The sequence below is a fragment of the Suricata suricatta genome, chromosome 10, assembly GCF_006229205.1.
Source record: "Suricata suricatta isolate VVHF042 chromosome 10, meerkat_22Aug2017_6uvM2_HiC, whole genome shotgun sequence".
In the NCBI taxonomy this organism is placed as follows: Eukaryota; Metazoa; Chordata; class Mammalia; order Carnivora; family Herpestidae; genus Suricata; species Suricata suricatta.
Window position 1 is genome coordinate 119,828,639 of NC_043709.1, and position 17,287 is coordinate 119,845,925.

At 39.0% G+C, this 17,287-nt stretch overlaps 1 protein-coding gene across 13 annotated transcripts in view; it reads left to right on the forward strand.

Moving 5' to 3' along the window:
• The window catches only part of MLLT10 (MLLT10 histone lysine methyltransferase DOT1L cofactor), a 235,419-nt gene that overhangs the window by 211,388 nt on the left and 6,744 nt on the right, over window positions 1–17,287 (forward strand). For 11 of the 13 annotated variants that reach the window (XM_029953345.1, XM_029953343.1, XM_029953347.1 and 8 more), the window contains 7 exons: window positions 5,080–5,197; window positions 6,554–6,626; window positions 9,338–9,492; window positions 11,586–11,774; window positions 12,194–12,282; window positions 12,419–12,780; window positions 13,799–13,895. In XM_029953345.1, coding sequence (XP_029809205.1) covers window positions 5,080–5,197; window positions 6,554–6,626; window positions 9,338–9,492; window positions 11,586–11,774; window positions 12,194–12,282; window positions 12,419–12,780; window positions 13,799–13,895 — 1,083 coding nt within the window. Of the gene's footprint in view, window positions 1–5,079; window positions 5,198–6,553; window positions 6,627–9,337; window positions 9,493–11,585; window positions 11,775–12,193; window positions 12,283–12,418; window positions 13,225–13,798; window positions 13,896–17,287 lie in introns of those variants that run through there. The other 2 variants (XR_003914122.1, XM_029953353.1) reach the window with 2 other exon arrangements.

Sequence of the window (17,287 nt, forward strand, 5' to 3'; positions counted from 1 at the left end):
TCCAGAGCAGCTGCACCAGTTTACATTCCCACCAACAGTGTAGGAGAGTGCCCGTCTCTCCACATCCTCGGCAGCATTTGTAGTCTCTTGATTTGTTCATTTTAGCCACTCTGACTGGCGTGAGGTGGTATCTCAGTGTGGTTTTGATTTGTGTTTCCCTGGTGATGAGTGACGTTGAGCATCATTTCATGTGCCTGTAGGCCATCTGGATGTCCTCTTTGGAGAAGTGTCTGTTTATGACTTCTGCCCATTTCTTCACTGGGTTATTCATTTGTCGGTTGTGGAGTTTGGTGAGTTCCTTGTAGATTTTGGATACTAGCCCTTTCTCTGATATGTCATTTGCAACTGTCTTTTCCCATTCTGTCAGTTGCCTATTAGTTTTCTTGATTGTTTCCTTTTCAGTGCAGAAGCTTTTTATATTGATGAGGTTTCAATAGTTCATTTTTGCTTTCATTTCCCTTTCCTTTGGGGATGTGTCGAGTAGGAAATTGCTGTGGTTGAGGTCAAGGAGGCTGTTTCCTACTTTCTCCTCGAGGGTTTTGATGGTTTCCTGTCTCACATTCAGGTCCTTCAGCCATTTTGAGTTTATTTTTGTGTATGGTATAAGAAAGTGGTCTAGTTTCATTCCTCTGCATGTTGCTGTCCAGTTCTCCCAGCACCACCTGCTAAAGAGGCAGTCTTTTTTCCATCGGATGCTCTTTCCTGCTTTGTCAAAAATTAATTGGCCATATATTTGTGGGCCCAGTTCTGGGTTCTCTATTCTATTCCATTGGTCTATGTGTCTGTTTTTGTGCCATGAAATGTCATTTTAATCTTATTAATGTTTTAATATGGTCTGTAAGTCTACCTAGGAAATACTAAATTTCTTTGATTTGCTTTGAGTTTGAATACTGCCTTGGTAGGGATCTGTGTATCTTTCTAGGTGTTTTAGTATAACTTATTTTAAGTTTGCTTAGGGTTCTTGGCCTCAGGCACCTAAACATATTTTTTTTTCCCAAACTAGCTTAAATTTACCTCAATAATTATTCAATTTATTCTTCCTCTACTTATCTTTGGGTCCATCTTGTAAAATAGTTATTCTTCTCTTAGTGAGGCTTTAACCAGATTATTAGAATAAAAGCCTTATAACATCTTGAGTGGAAGCAGTTCCTTTCAGCTAATCTTGGGGAAGGAACAAAAAACTCTGAGATACCATATATTGGAAGTTAATGCAGAAGTTTATCCCGGGCACGGGGGCGCATGGGTGGCTCTGTGGGTTAAGTGTCTGACTGCTTGGTTTCAACATAAGTCATGATCTCACTTCGTCAGATCAAGCCCCATGTTGAGTTAGGGAACACAGAGATGGCATGGGATATTCTCTCCTTTCTCTCTCTCTCTCTCCCTCCCTCCCCCATAAATAAATAAACCTTAAAAAAGCATATTATGGCAATATGAACTTATAATATTTATTAAATATTTTTATCTTGATCTAATCTAACACCTATTTTCACATGTTGATTAGATGATATGATTTCAGCGGGACACTATTAACTAGTTTATCTTATATTTTTTTGTTTTAACTTCTAATTTTGTTTTTGTTTTATTTTACGGGGAGAGAGAGAGCAAGTGAGGGTGTGTATATGAGCAAGGGAGGGGCAGAGAGGGAGAGAGAGAATCCCAAGCAGCCTTTGCACTGTCAGTACCGAGATCATGACCCGAGCTGAGATCAAGAGTAGGTTGTTTAACTGACTGAGCCATCCAGGCCCCCCCGCCGCCGACTGACTTTGAAATAATAATAGATATACAGTATATAGAAAAGTTGCAAAAGTACTAGAGTTCACATATATCTTGGATTTCCTTCCTTCAGCCTCCCCAGAGCTAACAAATCCTGTTCTTATAGTGCCAGTAGATTAAGAGGGATCTCTGTCCCTAGTAGCACTTCCCCTTTCTTGGGCAAGATAAAATGGAAATGTCCTAAGGTAGGTACTTCTCTCCAAGAAGAATTGGCAGTCTTTATTATACCAGCTCTTTTGAAGTAGACTTATTAGTAGTTGACTTTTGATGCACTTTTAAAAACTCACATCTAAAGTATGCTGTGGGAGAAGTATGTATATGTTGTTTCCTTTATTCCAGATTTCTCTTATAATTAAAGCTTTCAAGTGTCGTTTATGTTTCTTTACCAATATTTCTTTAGGTTCACATGGATTTTCTCCCTTCCCCCAGAATCTTAGTGCTTTCACTTGTTAAAGACAACCGAAATTGAGTTTACAAAATGCCCAACCTTGTATGTATGCTTTCCTCAGTAAGTAAGTTGCCCCTGCCCACCTCACTCACCCTTCTCCTTGCTACTGAGTTGTAGGGTCTTTCCACTAGATCAGTGAGGCTTTTGTGGTGCCAGAGGTGGCAACAGGCTTATCATGGGCACCCAACATTAACCATTCTAAACGTCATTTCAGAAGTATTGACTAAGCAATGTCAGACATTTGTGGATGCATAAGTCTTGTTTTAGCTTAAAATGATACTAATGAGATTTAATGTAGAGTGGTTTATATGTTTTAATACACCACAAAATGCTACCTGATAAATAACTTTTCACCTCATTCCAAAATTTCTGGTTTTAATAAATGTAATTTTTTAAAAACAAACTACCAGGTGGTTTTTTACTCATTCAAGGAATTTGGGACATTGGTCATTTAGGATAATGAAAAATGTATTCCCATTGTAAATTTTTATTTTATTATTAATTTTACTTTTGCCTGCCACCTTTATAAAATATCTGATTTCTTCTTTTGGAATTATGCTAAAGATGATTTATGTTCTTCTTGAGGATATCATTATGCAAAGCAGTTATTATGCAGTCCTGCTCTGCAATTTGATTGTCTAGTATGGTGGGCCTAATGTGTGAAAAACTAAGATAATTTGAAGACTATATCAAAAAATTGGAAGCTACTAAAGATAAATATAAAGCTCTTGCAGAAAGAACTCTTCCCGAAAAAGTATATTTCTGATTGGAATAGGATCTTTTGATTCCCATCAAGAGACTAAGCTCATGAAACTGATAACCAAACTGGTATAATATTAGTTACATTTCAACCGCAATGGATGACTGCAGGGGACAGGGAGCCAGAAGGCCAAGATGCACACGTAAGGCATCTAGACGTCCGTGTTCTTTGAGCACCGCCTCACTCCTCTTCTTTCTTCTCTTACTGTCAGCTGTTAGCTCCTGCTACCAGCAACTGTCTCAGGAAGGGACTTTTCTTCCTCTTTCTAATTGATTTCCCACTTCTAATCTTTTATATGCTAAGTTGATATTTTTAGAATTATATCTAGCATAACAGCAAATTGGCTCACCAAAGAATATTTTTAGGTATAAGGTACCTGAGTAGCTAACACATGGGACTAGTAACATCTGGTCTTTCTGTTGTCTGTTTGGTGATTTTTCTTATCCTCAGTTATTTTATGAGTAGCCAAGATGTAAGAAATAAACCAAAAAACTTAGCTATACTTCCATTTATGAATTTTATATTTTAGTATGCTGTACTACTAATTGAAGTTAAAATTAATGACTTGCCTTTTACTGAGGGCTAGTTGATTGTTAAACAAGACTTTATAGTATAAATTTATTGGCATTGGATACACATCTTTAATAAGAGGAAAAATGAAACCCAGAAATTAGACATTAAAGAATGTACTAGGTAGGAAATGTACCCTTTGAAACAATGGAAAGCGAGGACAGGTTTCTACCTCACAGACTGTTTCTGTGAATTGTAAAGTCCAGCTTTCATGCCCAGTAAGTTGGTACAAGCCATATATAATATCAGGGTCTGAATCTTTCCAGAAACTCGGTTTTTTTTCTGTAATATTTTGCTTTTTATAACTATTGTGTTGACATGTCTTGGTCTCTTGTGTGTAGTTGTACATGGCAGAACGTCCCACATCTTTTGTTCTGCTATTATTTAGCTTCTTTATATTAGAATGCTTCAGTCCTTTGAAATTCTTTTCCAGAATTCTGTTCTGAAATAACTGTACGATAATTTCATTTTATAAAAGGTTAAGTTTAATTTCATTCATGAAAAAGAATAAGAAGTCTACTTTAAAATCTCTGGTGATGTTAAATCTGAACAGTATTCAGGCTAGTAATAATAGCCTTCTTTGAGTAACAGTATTTTGTGTACAAGAGATTTGCTCCCCAAATGCCACATTTTAAGGTTATAATATTCTTAGAAAGTGGGAGAAAGTATTCACATCAAAGAAGGCATTTTTATTACATTGGATTACGCAAGACTTTGGCCAGCCTCCGTAGCTTCATCTGTTTAAGGGTTCATTTTCCCTTGTTTGGCACAAGTCCCAGGAGAGGCCCTCAGAATTGTGGTTAGCAACATGAATGAATTACAAACTTTGGACCAGCCCTTCAGTTAGTGGAGCTGGCCTCCTGCCAAAAAGACAGTGCCTTATATGGGGTCAGGGCAAAGCTGTGATTCGTTGAGCTCTGCATTGTATAGAAAACATACTTGTGATGCCTGTTTGCTTTCTTTTAAAATAAAAACAAAACAAAACAGAAAAAGCAGCAGGCTTCCAAGTCTATCAAAATAGGAAGTAACAGAATAGTGTGCAGGTTTTACTAATGACAGAGTTAAGCGATGGAAATATAGCTCTGTATAGTTAAAATACTAACAGTAGAAATTGGCCCTTTTGACCTCCTTAGCCAGCCTGTGAGGTAAGGGACTGAAGTATTTGTTAGACATCTGTTGTCTACCTGCCTTTATTTTGTAATAAGATTAAAAAATTGGTCATATGTTCACATGGTTACCATGCCACTGGGTTTTGTTAGTGACTAGATACTTTGAAATTAAAGTTAGCATAGTGAGCTTTGAGTGCACCAGTCTTTATTATTTTTTTTAATTTGGAATTATGTAATTTTTCAAAAATTGAAATGTTGGAATGGTAAAACAAGAAAGAATAGAATTTGCTCTTTAGAAAGTCAGGAATGTTTGCTTATATTCTTAGGCTAGAGAAAATAGTTACTAGGTCTGTTAGGAGGAAGAGCATGAAGATATTTTCTAATACAATTCATTTATCTTTGTAAATCTTTTCATTTAGGCAAATACCCTGTCTGGATCTTCTCTTAGCCAGGCACCGTCTCATATGTATGGCAATAGATTAAATCCAAATTCATCAATGGCAGCTCTTATAGTTCAATCAGAAAACAATCAAACAGGTAAGTTTTCAAGAATTTTTAAACTCTCCCCCTGTGTAAATCCCCCACCCCCATCCCTGCCTTTGGCTCATTTTTTTTGAAGAGTCTAAAGGTGTGGTTAATACAGGATTGTGGCCGCCCCCAAGCCTCTACCCCCAACCAACAGAGTCACAGTTGGAAGTAAATAGTGTGCTGTGCTGCAAAATAGTGGTGTGCTCCTAGTTACTGTCTGAAATGTAAATGTTTGAGCAGAGCCTTCAGCAGGCAGGAACGCAACAATGTCTCCGGTGACTTTTGTGATTGATGTGTTCAGTTCTCAGTTCTGTGCAATGGAAGTAACATAACACTGGGCTTTTCTGTGAATAGCCTAAACCTTTATTTGCATAATTCATGAAATTGCATTACACAAACTTGGTTTTTAAAAAAAAATCCTGGTAGAGAATTTCTACAGTGTTTAGTAATCCTGTGAATTTTTACCAGTTGACATTTTGTAGCATTTGCCTCTTGTACTGTTTTAATGAGCCACTGGATTTGCTTTGTTTCATTCCATCCTTAAGGATTTGTTGACATGTCCAAGTAGTCATGCCTGTTTGGGGGAAGGGAATGGGTTTAGCAGTTCACCAAGAATGGATCAGTCATGTCTTTACCCTTTCAGGTCAGAGGTTACCTGACTCAGAATAAGGGGAGGACAACCTTGAAAGAGGCCCGCTAGGGTGATTCTATAAGGAACTGACTGTAGGGAAATGCAAGTTACTTTTCAAGCACAGACATTTGGTGTTACCTACGACTTATTTTGAAGAAATTAATTTTTTCCTTTTAAGTACAGAATGCTATCTTCCTACTCGTTTTTGTCAATTTAAATCTTTAGAGTTATATTTAACTTAATTCTTGGTGCGAGGATCCATGGAAGATGTGTAGTCTTAGTTATGGTGTGTGGCTTTATGTAGTGCACTATGTGTTTTATGACTTGTCTTGGGATACAAAGTGTTAAAAAATACAAAGCATAAGGATTTGCTGTGATAAGCATACAGATTAGCTGTCCACAGCTGTGATTCATTACTTTAACCGTAGAAATTAAAAGTGGCTGAGGGGAGGGTACTGCAAATGCAAACCACGCTTCTGTGCTGTAAAATTGAAAGGAATGAAAGAACGGAACATAATCCATGGCCTTCTACACCCACAAAAACGTGTAGGGACAACGCCTTACATGCCACAGTTCAGCAATTCTGAACTAGCAACATACTAGATCTACTTTCAGAGTAACTGCAAAGTAGTGGTAAAGGTTTTATGTAGCTTTTAGGGAAAATCAGGGCAAGAGCTTAAAACCTCTTATCTAGTGAGAGTCACTTTATCAGCTATGAAATATTTACCCTGCAGATCAAGATCTGGCAGACAATGGCCGCGGCCTGGCGGGCAGAGGAAGCTCACCCCGGGGAAGTCTCTCACCGCGGTAAGCACCATGGGCTCTGCAGGGCGGGGCGCAGGAGCCCTTTGGAGATTTGGAGACTTCTTTATCTCCTATCAGAGCACACATTTGTGAGGCTGTAAAAGCATTCTGTAGATAAGAAACGTGTCTGGACAGTCAAGAAAAATGATTCTCAATTAATTTGAATATTAATTTACACACGTGGTTAGATTTTCAGCTTTTAGAGAGACCTACCTTTTTTTAGATTGCCAATGTATTTGAACTCTCTTGTTTTTATCATTTGTATATTTAGCTACCGGTACTATTAAACACATTAATTTGGCTGATTCCTTTTGGTTAAAGCCCCTTGAAGCTACAGATTCAAGGCTTTCAACTTTGGGCTCCAGTTTTAGCTCTCTCGTAGGTAGTACACTTGAACCCTTTCATCTCTGGTCCCTAGTTCTCGGGGCTCATTTCTGCATTCCCTCTACTTCTTGGACCTCCTGATTAGCTCAGTCAGAAGAGCATGTGACTCTTGATATCAGGGTTGAGAGTTTGAGCCGCACATTAGGTGTAGAGATTGCTAAAAATAATAAGCTAAATAAAATAAAATCCCTCTAGTTCCTAAAATTATCTGAATCAAAGTATGATAAATGTATTATACCATTCTGTAAAATTGTCCTAGATGTGCTGTGAAAGAACTTAGGTGCCTTAAATATCTCTGATAGGAGATAAAGAACTCAGGACTCTCTTTGCCGAGTTCTACTGAAATGGTTGGATTTTCCTAAGTACAGTCTAAGTGCCCACATCTTCTGTTCAAGGGAATATTGGGCCAGTTTATAGAAAACAGCCAAACTGTAGTCTGTAGCTCTCTTTTTTTATTAATTATATCCCACTTTCAACTTATATATCTTCTTCTAGGTTGTCTTTTCTCTGCTCTCTAATTTTGTAAACTGTGCCTCAAGCATGGTTAGACTGGGTGAGAATGGAGAACAGAAGGAGGGAAGAGCCCATTCTGGTGTCTTTTTTCAAATCTGAGAGATTAAAAATTTTCAACTATATGAACCTAAACATTCTATTGAAAATTAAAATTTTTATGTGATGGTACTGGTAGTATCATGTTGCTGTATTGCTCATGTATCGGTAATGTCTATTAAGGAGCATTTTTATCAGTGGATTACTTCGGTAACCTCGAATTTTCCTGTTTTCCAGTGGCACCACTAGTTAGTGTCTTTTCGTACAAAATTCTTGAATGACCTAAAAGTAGTAGTATTTTTTCTAATTGAGCTCTATAGGAAATAAAATATTCCTTCTTTTGAAATTAGGAATCTGAAGCACACAATGGTAACATCCATGGACTAATCTGTGATTTTATGCTGTGATTGCTTCTGCACTGTTTTATTCTTCTTTTCAAAGTAGAAAACTAATGGACTTTCGTTCATATGTTTAGTGGAGGAAGCATTTCCGTGTTCCTCCGAAAATACCCTAGCAACTACCCAGAAATTGTGCAAGATTCCTTAGTACTGTTTTGCTTAGCATAATAGTTCTTAGTTTTTCATTAGCTAAATGGAATTTCAAATAATTATACTAAATTATTTTTAGCATATATTTCCAACTTTATATTACCCTTTAAAAATCAGCCTGACATGTAATAGCCTAAATTATCCTGGCATAATGTGTTATTTGGAGGGGGATGGTCAACTATATATAGCACATGATGTTTACGTATGGAATAAAAAACCTCATTTGTCTAACTTGTTCTTCAAAGAGATTTTTGTAGAGAAGCATATTGAAGCAGGGGCAGAACATGAGCGGGCTGTTAGGAGACCCGAGTTGTACCCCAGCCCTGCCGTTTACCAGCAGTGTATCTTTGGACAAGTCACTAAAGCCCCATCTGGTTTTCTCCTATAGAAATGGAAACGATAAGCCACACTTTGGACTTCTCACCAGGTTGTTCTGAAGATCATACGAGATGATTATGGGGAAACACTTTGGAAACTCCAAAGCCCTTTACTAATGTCTTATGTTAGCGTAGAGGCTGGATACCAGAAATGGGCATGTTTACTAGTTTAAAACAGAAAGTGGATGAGAGAACCTTATGAATTTATCTTAACATAAGTAATATTTGCTTTGAAAGACATTACCGTTTGAAGTACAGGTCTAAGATATTTTAGTAAAATATGTGTAAAGGGCTCAAATAAAAATTTACTTTGGTCTTGCTGATGCTCTTTAATCCTGACAATAATAGAAAATAGTGTTTTTGACTTTAAAACAAAAGGCTCCTTCAAAATCCTTAAAAATTTCTCTTTACTGATATTTGAGATTCTGTTCATTGTGTATTAAAATGCTTTCTATGTTATTATTGTACAGTGTTCCTCTGATGTTTCGCATATTAAAGCAGAATGGTGGAACTCTTCTTTTCTGGCTAATTATTTTAAAGTTTTCTAATACTATCTTTGCCCCTTTTGTCTAAAGCTGTATCAAGTTCTTCTACAGCTTATTTCAGAGATTATTGGTGTTGTGCTTACGTGTTCTCGTGGTTTTTAATTACTGAGTATAGCCAGCCATTCCCGTGATTTTATAATTTGGGAGGAAGAATGGTAATTACTCAATTTTAAGGTGGATTATGGTTTTATCATTCTTCCAGCACAGGCAGCCTAGAGTTAGAAAACTTGTACAGGAAAAGGGCCGGCGTTAGGTAGGAAGTGTGAATGCACTCTCTTGCTGTTTAACCTGAGAGTTAATATTTTCAACAGATCTCCTGTAAGCAGCTTACAGATTCGCTACGATCAGCCAGTCAACAGCAGCTTGGAAAACCTGCCTCCGGTAGCAGCCAGCATCGAGCAGCTTTTGGAGAGGCAGTGGAGTGAAGGCCAGCAGTTTTTACTAGAACAGGGTACTCCGAGTGACAGTAAGTATTCTTCTCCTGTCTTTAAAGAAAGATGGATGGACAGACAGATCAATAGATGCAGCAGTCACACTTCATCAGGAGTAGCAGTGAAATTATGAAATAGGCTTTCTATAGTATGGGGAGAAGGTATAGAGTGGTGGCTTAATAGGGACTCTACAGTTTTCCTACCGAACTTCTCCTTACCTGTTATTAACAATATGATCTTGGGCAAATTTCTTAATGTCAGTGCGTTTTAATCTCCCATTTGTAGAATGGGAAGAATAATGTACCTATATCGTAGCATTGCTCTTAGGATTAAATGGCATAAAAAATGTGAAGAGCATTGCCTAGCTCATAGTAAGCTATGAGCTAGTGATCTGTTCAGTGGTTATTGTTACTGTTTTGAATTATTTTAACATTGGTATTTTGTTCTTCACCAGTTTTCACATTTTACTAAAACGCGTGAGTTGTATTTTCTCTGCGCTTGTTGGAAGAAAACTTGCTTTACTGCTGGAGAATTCAATTTTACAAATGCATATAGTCACGTATGGGAGCTGTCTTCCTAATTTTACAATTTAGATGAGCAGGAATAAGGATTACTAAATTACGTACAATTTTCTTCTGTTATATATTATTCACTTATTGTATTACACACACACACATACACACACACACACACACACACACACACACACACACACACACACACACACTTAGTATTTCCAATGTTAAGTATTCCGGAGGGCCATGGGTGAAAAAAAAAACAAAAAAACAAAGTTCCTGTAAGTGATGGTTAGCTTGGAGAAGCTGGACTAGTGTTAAGGATATATATTCTTTTGGGGAAAAAATAGACGATTTTTTATTATCATTTGGGGATATAGACTTTTGCTGCTTTATTATATCAAAACAAAACACTTTGCTTATTATTAGTAGACAAGTGCCATAAACTGGGTTTCTTTTTTTTTTAATATGAATGGTGCCTTGACAAAAAATGCTAATTGTGAGGAAATTCATGCCGGGATAATCCTTTAAACATGATAGCTGGAGGACAGGTTCAGCTTAGTCTCATTGCATCTCATTTGGGTACACTAAGGGTTCCTTTGTGGGATCTTGAAGAGGAGGGATAAAAGTTAAATCCTTGGGAAATGACCATATACGTCTCCCCAGTACAGTTGTGTCTTCGGAAGGCCCCGAGGGCATGTTAAACAAATACAACTTTTAATATGTACACAGAACTTTTAAAGTGTCCATCACCCATGCATAACTCCTCTGTGTTGTCAGTTGAGACGTCTGAGTTGTGGAGGGGATTGAAACTGTATTTGAGGTGACGAGGCAGGATGGAACCGGCCTTTCTCTGGGAGCCGTGAGTGTGGGCTGCGGCGCGCGCACACTGCTCCCTGCTGGGCGACCTGGGCAGCAGCAGGCCGGGCGGCTCACACTCACTTGTGCTCTTTATTGTGGTGAAGGATGGTGGAGGGATTCTCTCCCATCTTAAATCTGATTTGGATGAAAAATGTTGGCAGGCACTTTGCCTTTTTAATTAGGGTTTTATTTTGGTGAGAATAAAATGTTCCTATCATTTTTCTTTGAGAAACGGAAATTACCTGAACCAGGTGGGTGTGGTTTTTTGATATGTGGCAACGAAGTTTCCAGTAGGTATTATCTAGGACCACTATCCTATGCATCTATACACACATATATATCATGGTATATTTCTATCTACATATACATTTAGAAATAAAACCTAGTAATTTACAAATGCTTTACAGAATTTCCACTCTCCTATTTTAACTTCTTTTCTTTTCTTTTCTTTTTTTTTTAAATTTATTTTTGAGAGACAGAGAGAGACAACATGAGCAAGGGAGGGTCAGAGAGAGAGGGAGGCACAGAATCTGAAGCAGGCTCCAGGCTCTGAGCTGTCAGCACAGAGCCCGACGCGGGGCTCGAACCCATGAACCGTGAGATCATGACCTGAGCTGAAGCCGGACGCTTAACCGACTGAGCCACCCAGGCCCCCCTAACTTATTTTCTAAAGTTACTGAAGCTTTGGTTTGTAAAATATTTAGTCGTGTGTGGGAACTTGTCCTTATTAATGCCATCCAAATGTTTGCTAGTTTTAGGAATGCTGAAGTCATTACACCAACTTCAAGTTGAAAATCGAAGATTAGAAGAACAGATTAAAAACTTGACAGCCAAAAAAGAACGGCTTCAGTTACTGAATGCACAGCTCTCAGTGCCTTTTCCAACAATAACGACAAATCCTAGTCCATCTCATCAAATGCATGCGTTTTCAGCACAGAATGGTAAGTGTGAAAATATTTATATTTTGTATCCAAGGAAAGTAGGATAGACTATCACTATCTTTTTTATAATAAGTGAATAATCACTGGTTACCAGTTCTGTGAAGAAAAGGACTGGGAGCCTGTTCTCAGAGAGTGTGAAGAATCTGTTAAGTGATCGACTTGAATTTGCTCTGACTTCTTTAGTACACAATTTAATGATAAGTTATTTAAATATGTAATGATCTCTATTGACTTAAAGCCATAGTATTCAATAGAGTTATAGATTTTTCCATTTAAACAAGTATTAGAAATAGCAAGACTTAATACTTAAGTGTTTTTAATGTGAGCTTCAGGATAAGCTTTTTAGATAAGCCTTTAATCTTACACATGATGCAATTGAACAGGGTAAATAGGTTTCTTTTTGTCTTTTATTATTCTAGCTCCTACTACTGATTCCTTGAACAGCAGTAAGAGCCCTCATCTAGGAAACAGCTTCTTACCTGATAATTCTCTTCCTGTGTTAAATCAGGTAATTTGGGTGTGGTTAGTTTCATTTCTGTGTTTTTCTTATGAACAGTCATAGATCATATTAAATGGTTTAAAATGATTTTAAATGGTTTTACTGCGCTCCTCCTAACTGAAGTCTCTGTCCTTCCTTACACTAGGACTTGACCTCCAGTGGACAGAGCACCAGCAGCTCTTCTGCTCTCTCTACCCCACCTCCCGCTGGGCAGAGTCCAGCGCAGCCGGGCGCGGGCGTTAGTGGAGTTCAGCAGGTCAATGGTGTGACAGTGGGGGCCCTGGCTAGTGGAATGCAGACCGTAACATCCACCATTCCTGCAGTGCCTGGAGTGGGTGGAATAATTGGAGCTTTGCCAGGTAACCAACTGGCAATTAATGGCATTGTAGGAGCTTTAAATGGGGTTATTCAGACCCCTGTCACAATATCACAGAACCCCGCCCCCCTCACCCACACACCTGTACCACCTAGTGCAACACATCCAATGCCAGCCACACTGACTAACAGGTAAGAAACTCACTTCAGTATCCTTTGGGTTTTTCAGTGCAATGTAATACCAGTGCACCAGACTTTAGTGTGGGATTTATAACGGGCTTCTTGTAGATACAGACTAAGAAATTAAAATCCAGCAAACTTCTAGACCAAGTGTATTATCCTGAGAACTATTTGTTTCTGAAACTTAAGTAATTCAGATTAAAACAAAATTCAGTCACTGTTAGTAGCAAAGCATTAAATATATTCTGTGCTAAAAGTTTCATTCTTGATCTGTGTTCTCTCCCCTTGTACCTTTGTCCCCTTAACCATACCTTCATGTATCATAAATTATGAAGAAGAACAGTATGATAACGAAGATCACATGAATACTGATTTTGTAAAACTCAACTATGCATTTTGTGAGCTTTATAACCAAAGCTTTTGGTACCGGATGAAGGTCAAATATTTGAATTTCCAGTGAGTGAAACTCTTTCATTGTACTGGAATTTCATTTGACTTCAAAATAAGGAGACTAAAGCCATGTTTTATCGAACACACTTTTGAGGAGTAAACCATTTTAAAATGGATTGCAGTGGATACTAGTAATCTATTTCTTCTGGCTCCCTTTTGATTGGTGCTTAATTTTACTGACCATTGGGACCATTAAAAAAGGTTAGGTCAAGTCAATTAGTAGTTGGAATTTTTTCTTTGTTTTACGTATGTGTTACTTAGTATGGGTTACCTTAAATAAGTAAAAATTATTACATTATAAACACATTTAAATTTCTATTCCATAAAATACTTAGTGCCTTCTTGGTTTATAATACAAAGGAAAAAATGTGTCTTGACAGTGTGAATGCTTGTTTATCTGTAAACAGAGAGAAAGGGAAATAAGAAATTTGTATAGGATTTTGTGATCAGAAAATGTCGTATTTAAAAATTTGACTTTGCTAACTTACTGAAGGTCGAATTGTAAAGTTGTCTTTCATTTTACATGTTGAAAACCATTAAAGCTGTCTCTCGGAAAGTAAGCATTGTAATCGTTTTTCAGTGCCTCAGGACTAGGATTACTGTCTGACCAGCAAAGACAGATATTCCTTCACCAACAGCAGTTTCAGCAGTTGTTAAATTCTCAGCAGCTCACGCCAGTAAGTTCTGCGTTTTGATAATACTTGATTTTTTATTAGGAGCAAGTGACCCAAGTTGTAATAGATGTTCAGTGTGGGTCTAGGTTGTCCCCCTTTGTGAACAGCGTTATGGGATGCGTCACACGAAATAGTTTGTCTTGCCACCTGGTATAATCTGCGGCACCTGGGGTGACATCGTCATCGATTCATTTACAAATATTAGACCGTGCACTGTGGTCCTCTTGTAGGCCCCGGTGACGTGGCGATACACACCACTTTGTGTTCCCGTGGAGTTTCGTTCCGACAGTGGGGATGGACAGCAACTACAGGTGTATTTTTGGTAGTGAGGTACTGAGAAGAAAAATCAGGCCGATAAGGGGACAGCGGAACTGTGGGCCGGGGGCCTTTCTACACAGGAGAGTCTTGCCTCTTCACATATGTGACTCTTGAGGACAGACCTGAATAACGGTTGAAGGAGCGTGAATTTTTGACATGGAGGAATGGAAGAGAGACAGTTGTGAAAGGACACACGTGCTTATGTTTTGAACACGGGAAAGAAGGCCAGCGTGAGTGCAGGCTGAGGGAGAGGCTGGCCGTGTTTGGCTGTCTGTGGCAGGAAATTTAGATGTTAGATATGATGAAAAGCCATTGGTGATTTTTTTAAAGCTTTTCTATTGTGGAAATTGTAAGATGTATCAAAATAGTATATAGTATATTAATCATCTAGGTTTTTTTTAATGTTTTTTTTTATATTTATTTTTGATACAGAGAGAGACAGAGCATGAGAGGGGGAGGGGCAGAGAGAGAAGGAGACACAGAACCAGAAGCAGGCTCCAGGCTCTGAGCTAGCTGTCAGCACAGAGCCCGATGCGGGGCTCGAACCCACAAACGTGAGATCTGACCTGAGCCGAAGTCGGAGGCCCAACCGACTGAGCCACCCAGGCACCCCATCTAGTTTTAATAATTACCTCAACGTTTAAAATCTTGTTGCATCTATCCTCACTTTTGAGGATTATTTTAAAAAATTAATTGGAGGATATGAACAGAACAGTGACGTAACCATTCACATTTTTAAAAGGTTAGTATAGCTGTATGTGTTGGGAGGGGAGACGGGCAGAAGAAGAAACAGGGATGCTGTCAGAGTAGCTCACAGAGATGTCGTGCCTTAAAACAGCATGTGGGCGGGAGACTGTCGGGGATTGTGTATTTTGAAGATAGAACCAACAAGACCCGTTTGTCAGACATTCAAGGTAAAGAAGAGTCCTAAACAGCTGGGGTTTCCTGAGACTTGGAAGACTCAGAGGAGCAACAGGCTTTGCAGAGAAAACAAGTTCTGTTACAGACGTACCAGGTTTGCCATGTCTGGTTAGATATGCAGGTGGGATGTGGACTGCACAGTTGTAGGAGTCTGGAGTCCAAGGGCGATGCAGAAACACACATTTCTGAACAAAGGGAAGACTCGGCTGTGTAAGATGCACCTGGGAGGACAAGAACTGACCACTGGATTTGGCTGTCTAGAGGTTTTTACCCGTTGTGGTTTCGGTGAGAAGTAAAAACCTCATTGAACAATTCAAGGGAAAACGGCAGGAGAGGAAGTGGAGATGCAGCACCAGCAAGGCCAGACACGTTACTGCAAAATAAATAAATAAATAAATAAATAAATAAATAAATAAATAAATAAATAAATAAAGATGAGGCACCTGGGAGGCTCCGTTGTCTCAGTGTCTCCAAGTCTTGATTTCGGCTCAGGCCATGGTCTCACAGTCGGAAGATCAAGCTTAGGATTCTCTTCCCTCTGCTCTCTCCTGCTCACTCGTACACATGTGTGCTCGCTCTCTCTCTCTCTCTCTCTCTCTCTCTCTCTCTCTCTCTGTCTCTCTTAAAAAAGGGGGGGGCAGCTATGGAAGAAAGACACGGTCTAAGGGGAAGTTTCTGTTTATTTTGAATACGACGGCACATATGTTGGTGGGAAGATTCCTGGTGCAGGAGGAGGAAGGATAACGGAGCAGCAAAGTCCTTCAGAGAGGAGAGGGGGGGCAGGAGAGGAGGGCGGCTCTCCGCCGTAGGAAGAGGGCAGGCAGAGCAGCTGTCAGGGTCTTTATAATAGGATGCTGAGGAAACCACTTGTAATGTTTCTAATTTTTAAAATTAGAATTGTAAGTAAAGGTATCAGCTGAGGGAGATAAGAGTATTGGTGGTTAGAGGAGAGAGAAGAAGATGTGGAATAGGAATCTTGAACAAGAGAGGAAGAACTAAGATTGGAAGTAGGGGTGTGTGCCTGGCCGGCCCAGTCGGTAGAGCATATGACTTTTGATCTTGGGGTTGTAAGTTTGAGCCCTGTGTTGGGTGCAGAGATTTACTTAAAAATAAAATCCTAAAAAAAGAAAAAGATTGGAAGCTTGTGGCTCCCACACAAGGACACTCTTGCTCTGTGCAGTCATAAACTTAAAGGGAGACGGGGTTAGATGTGCTCAGTGACTCTGTCCAACTCTGTTTCCCTAGCGGGCTTCGTTGACCTGGACTGCTTGGAGAATGCACTATTTATGAACTCAGAATTTCAGCCTTTGTTTAGAATTTCTTTCAAAAATGTGTCTGCTGTGGGGGTGGAGTGGGGAGGTATCTGGGGGGCTCAGTCTGTTAATCATCAGACTCTTGATCTCAGGTCAGGTCTTGATCTTGGATTTGTGAGTTCAAGGCTTGCCTTGGGCTCTGTGCTGAGCGTAAAGCCTGCTTATAAAGAAAAAGGTGGGGTTCCTGGGCAGTTCCGTCAGTTAAGCATCTGAGTTCGGCTCAGATTATGATCTCAAGATTCGTGGGTTTGAGCCCTGTGCTGTCAGCACAGAGCCTGCTTGGGATTCTCTCCCTCTCTCTCTAGCTCTCTGACCCTTCCCCACTCGTGTGCACACGCTCTATCTCTAAAGAAACTTAAAAATTTTTTTTAATCTTCTGAAAAATAAATAAAATCTTTGAAAATAAAATTTATCAGGGCACCTGGGTGGCTCAGTTGGTTAAGTGTCCGGCTTCGGCTCAGGTCATGATCTCACGATTCGTGGGTTCAAGCCCCGCATCAGGTTCTGTGCTGACAGCTCAGAGCCTGGAGCCTGCTTCAGATTCTGTGTCTCCCTTTCTCTCTGACCCTCCCCTGCTCATGCTGTCTCTGTCTCTCAAAAATAAATAAAATTAAAAAAAAATAAAATTTATCTACCCACTTTTTTGCTTTAGTCAAAAATATATTTAAAACATTTGTTTCGATTCTGGATCATTATTTTCACTGTTACCTTTCTTATGGTGGTATAAAGATAGATTGTATATAAATTCTTCTCCAATGGTTACACCACAATGTGGTCTTGTTTTCTTATCTCTTTCTCATTTTAATGTGAAATACTAAAATTCAGTTTATTGGGAATTCTTCC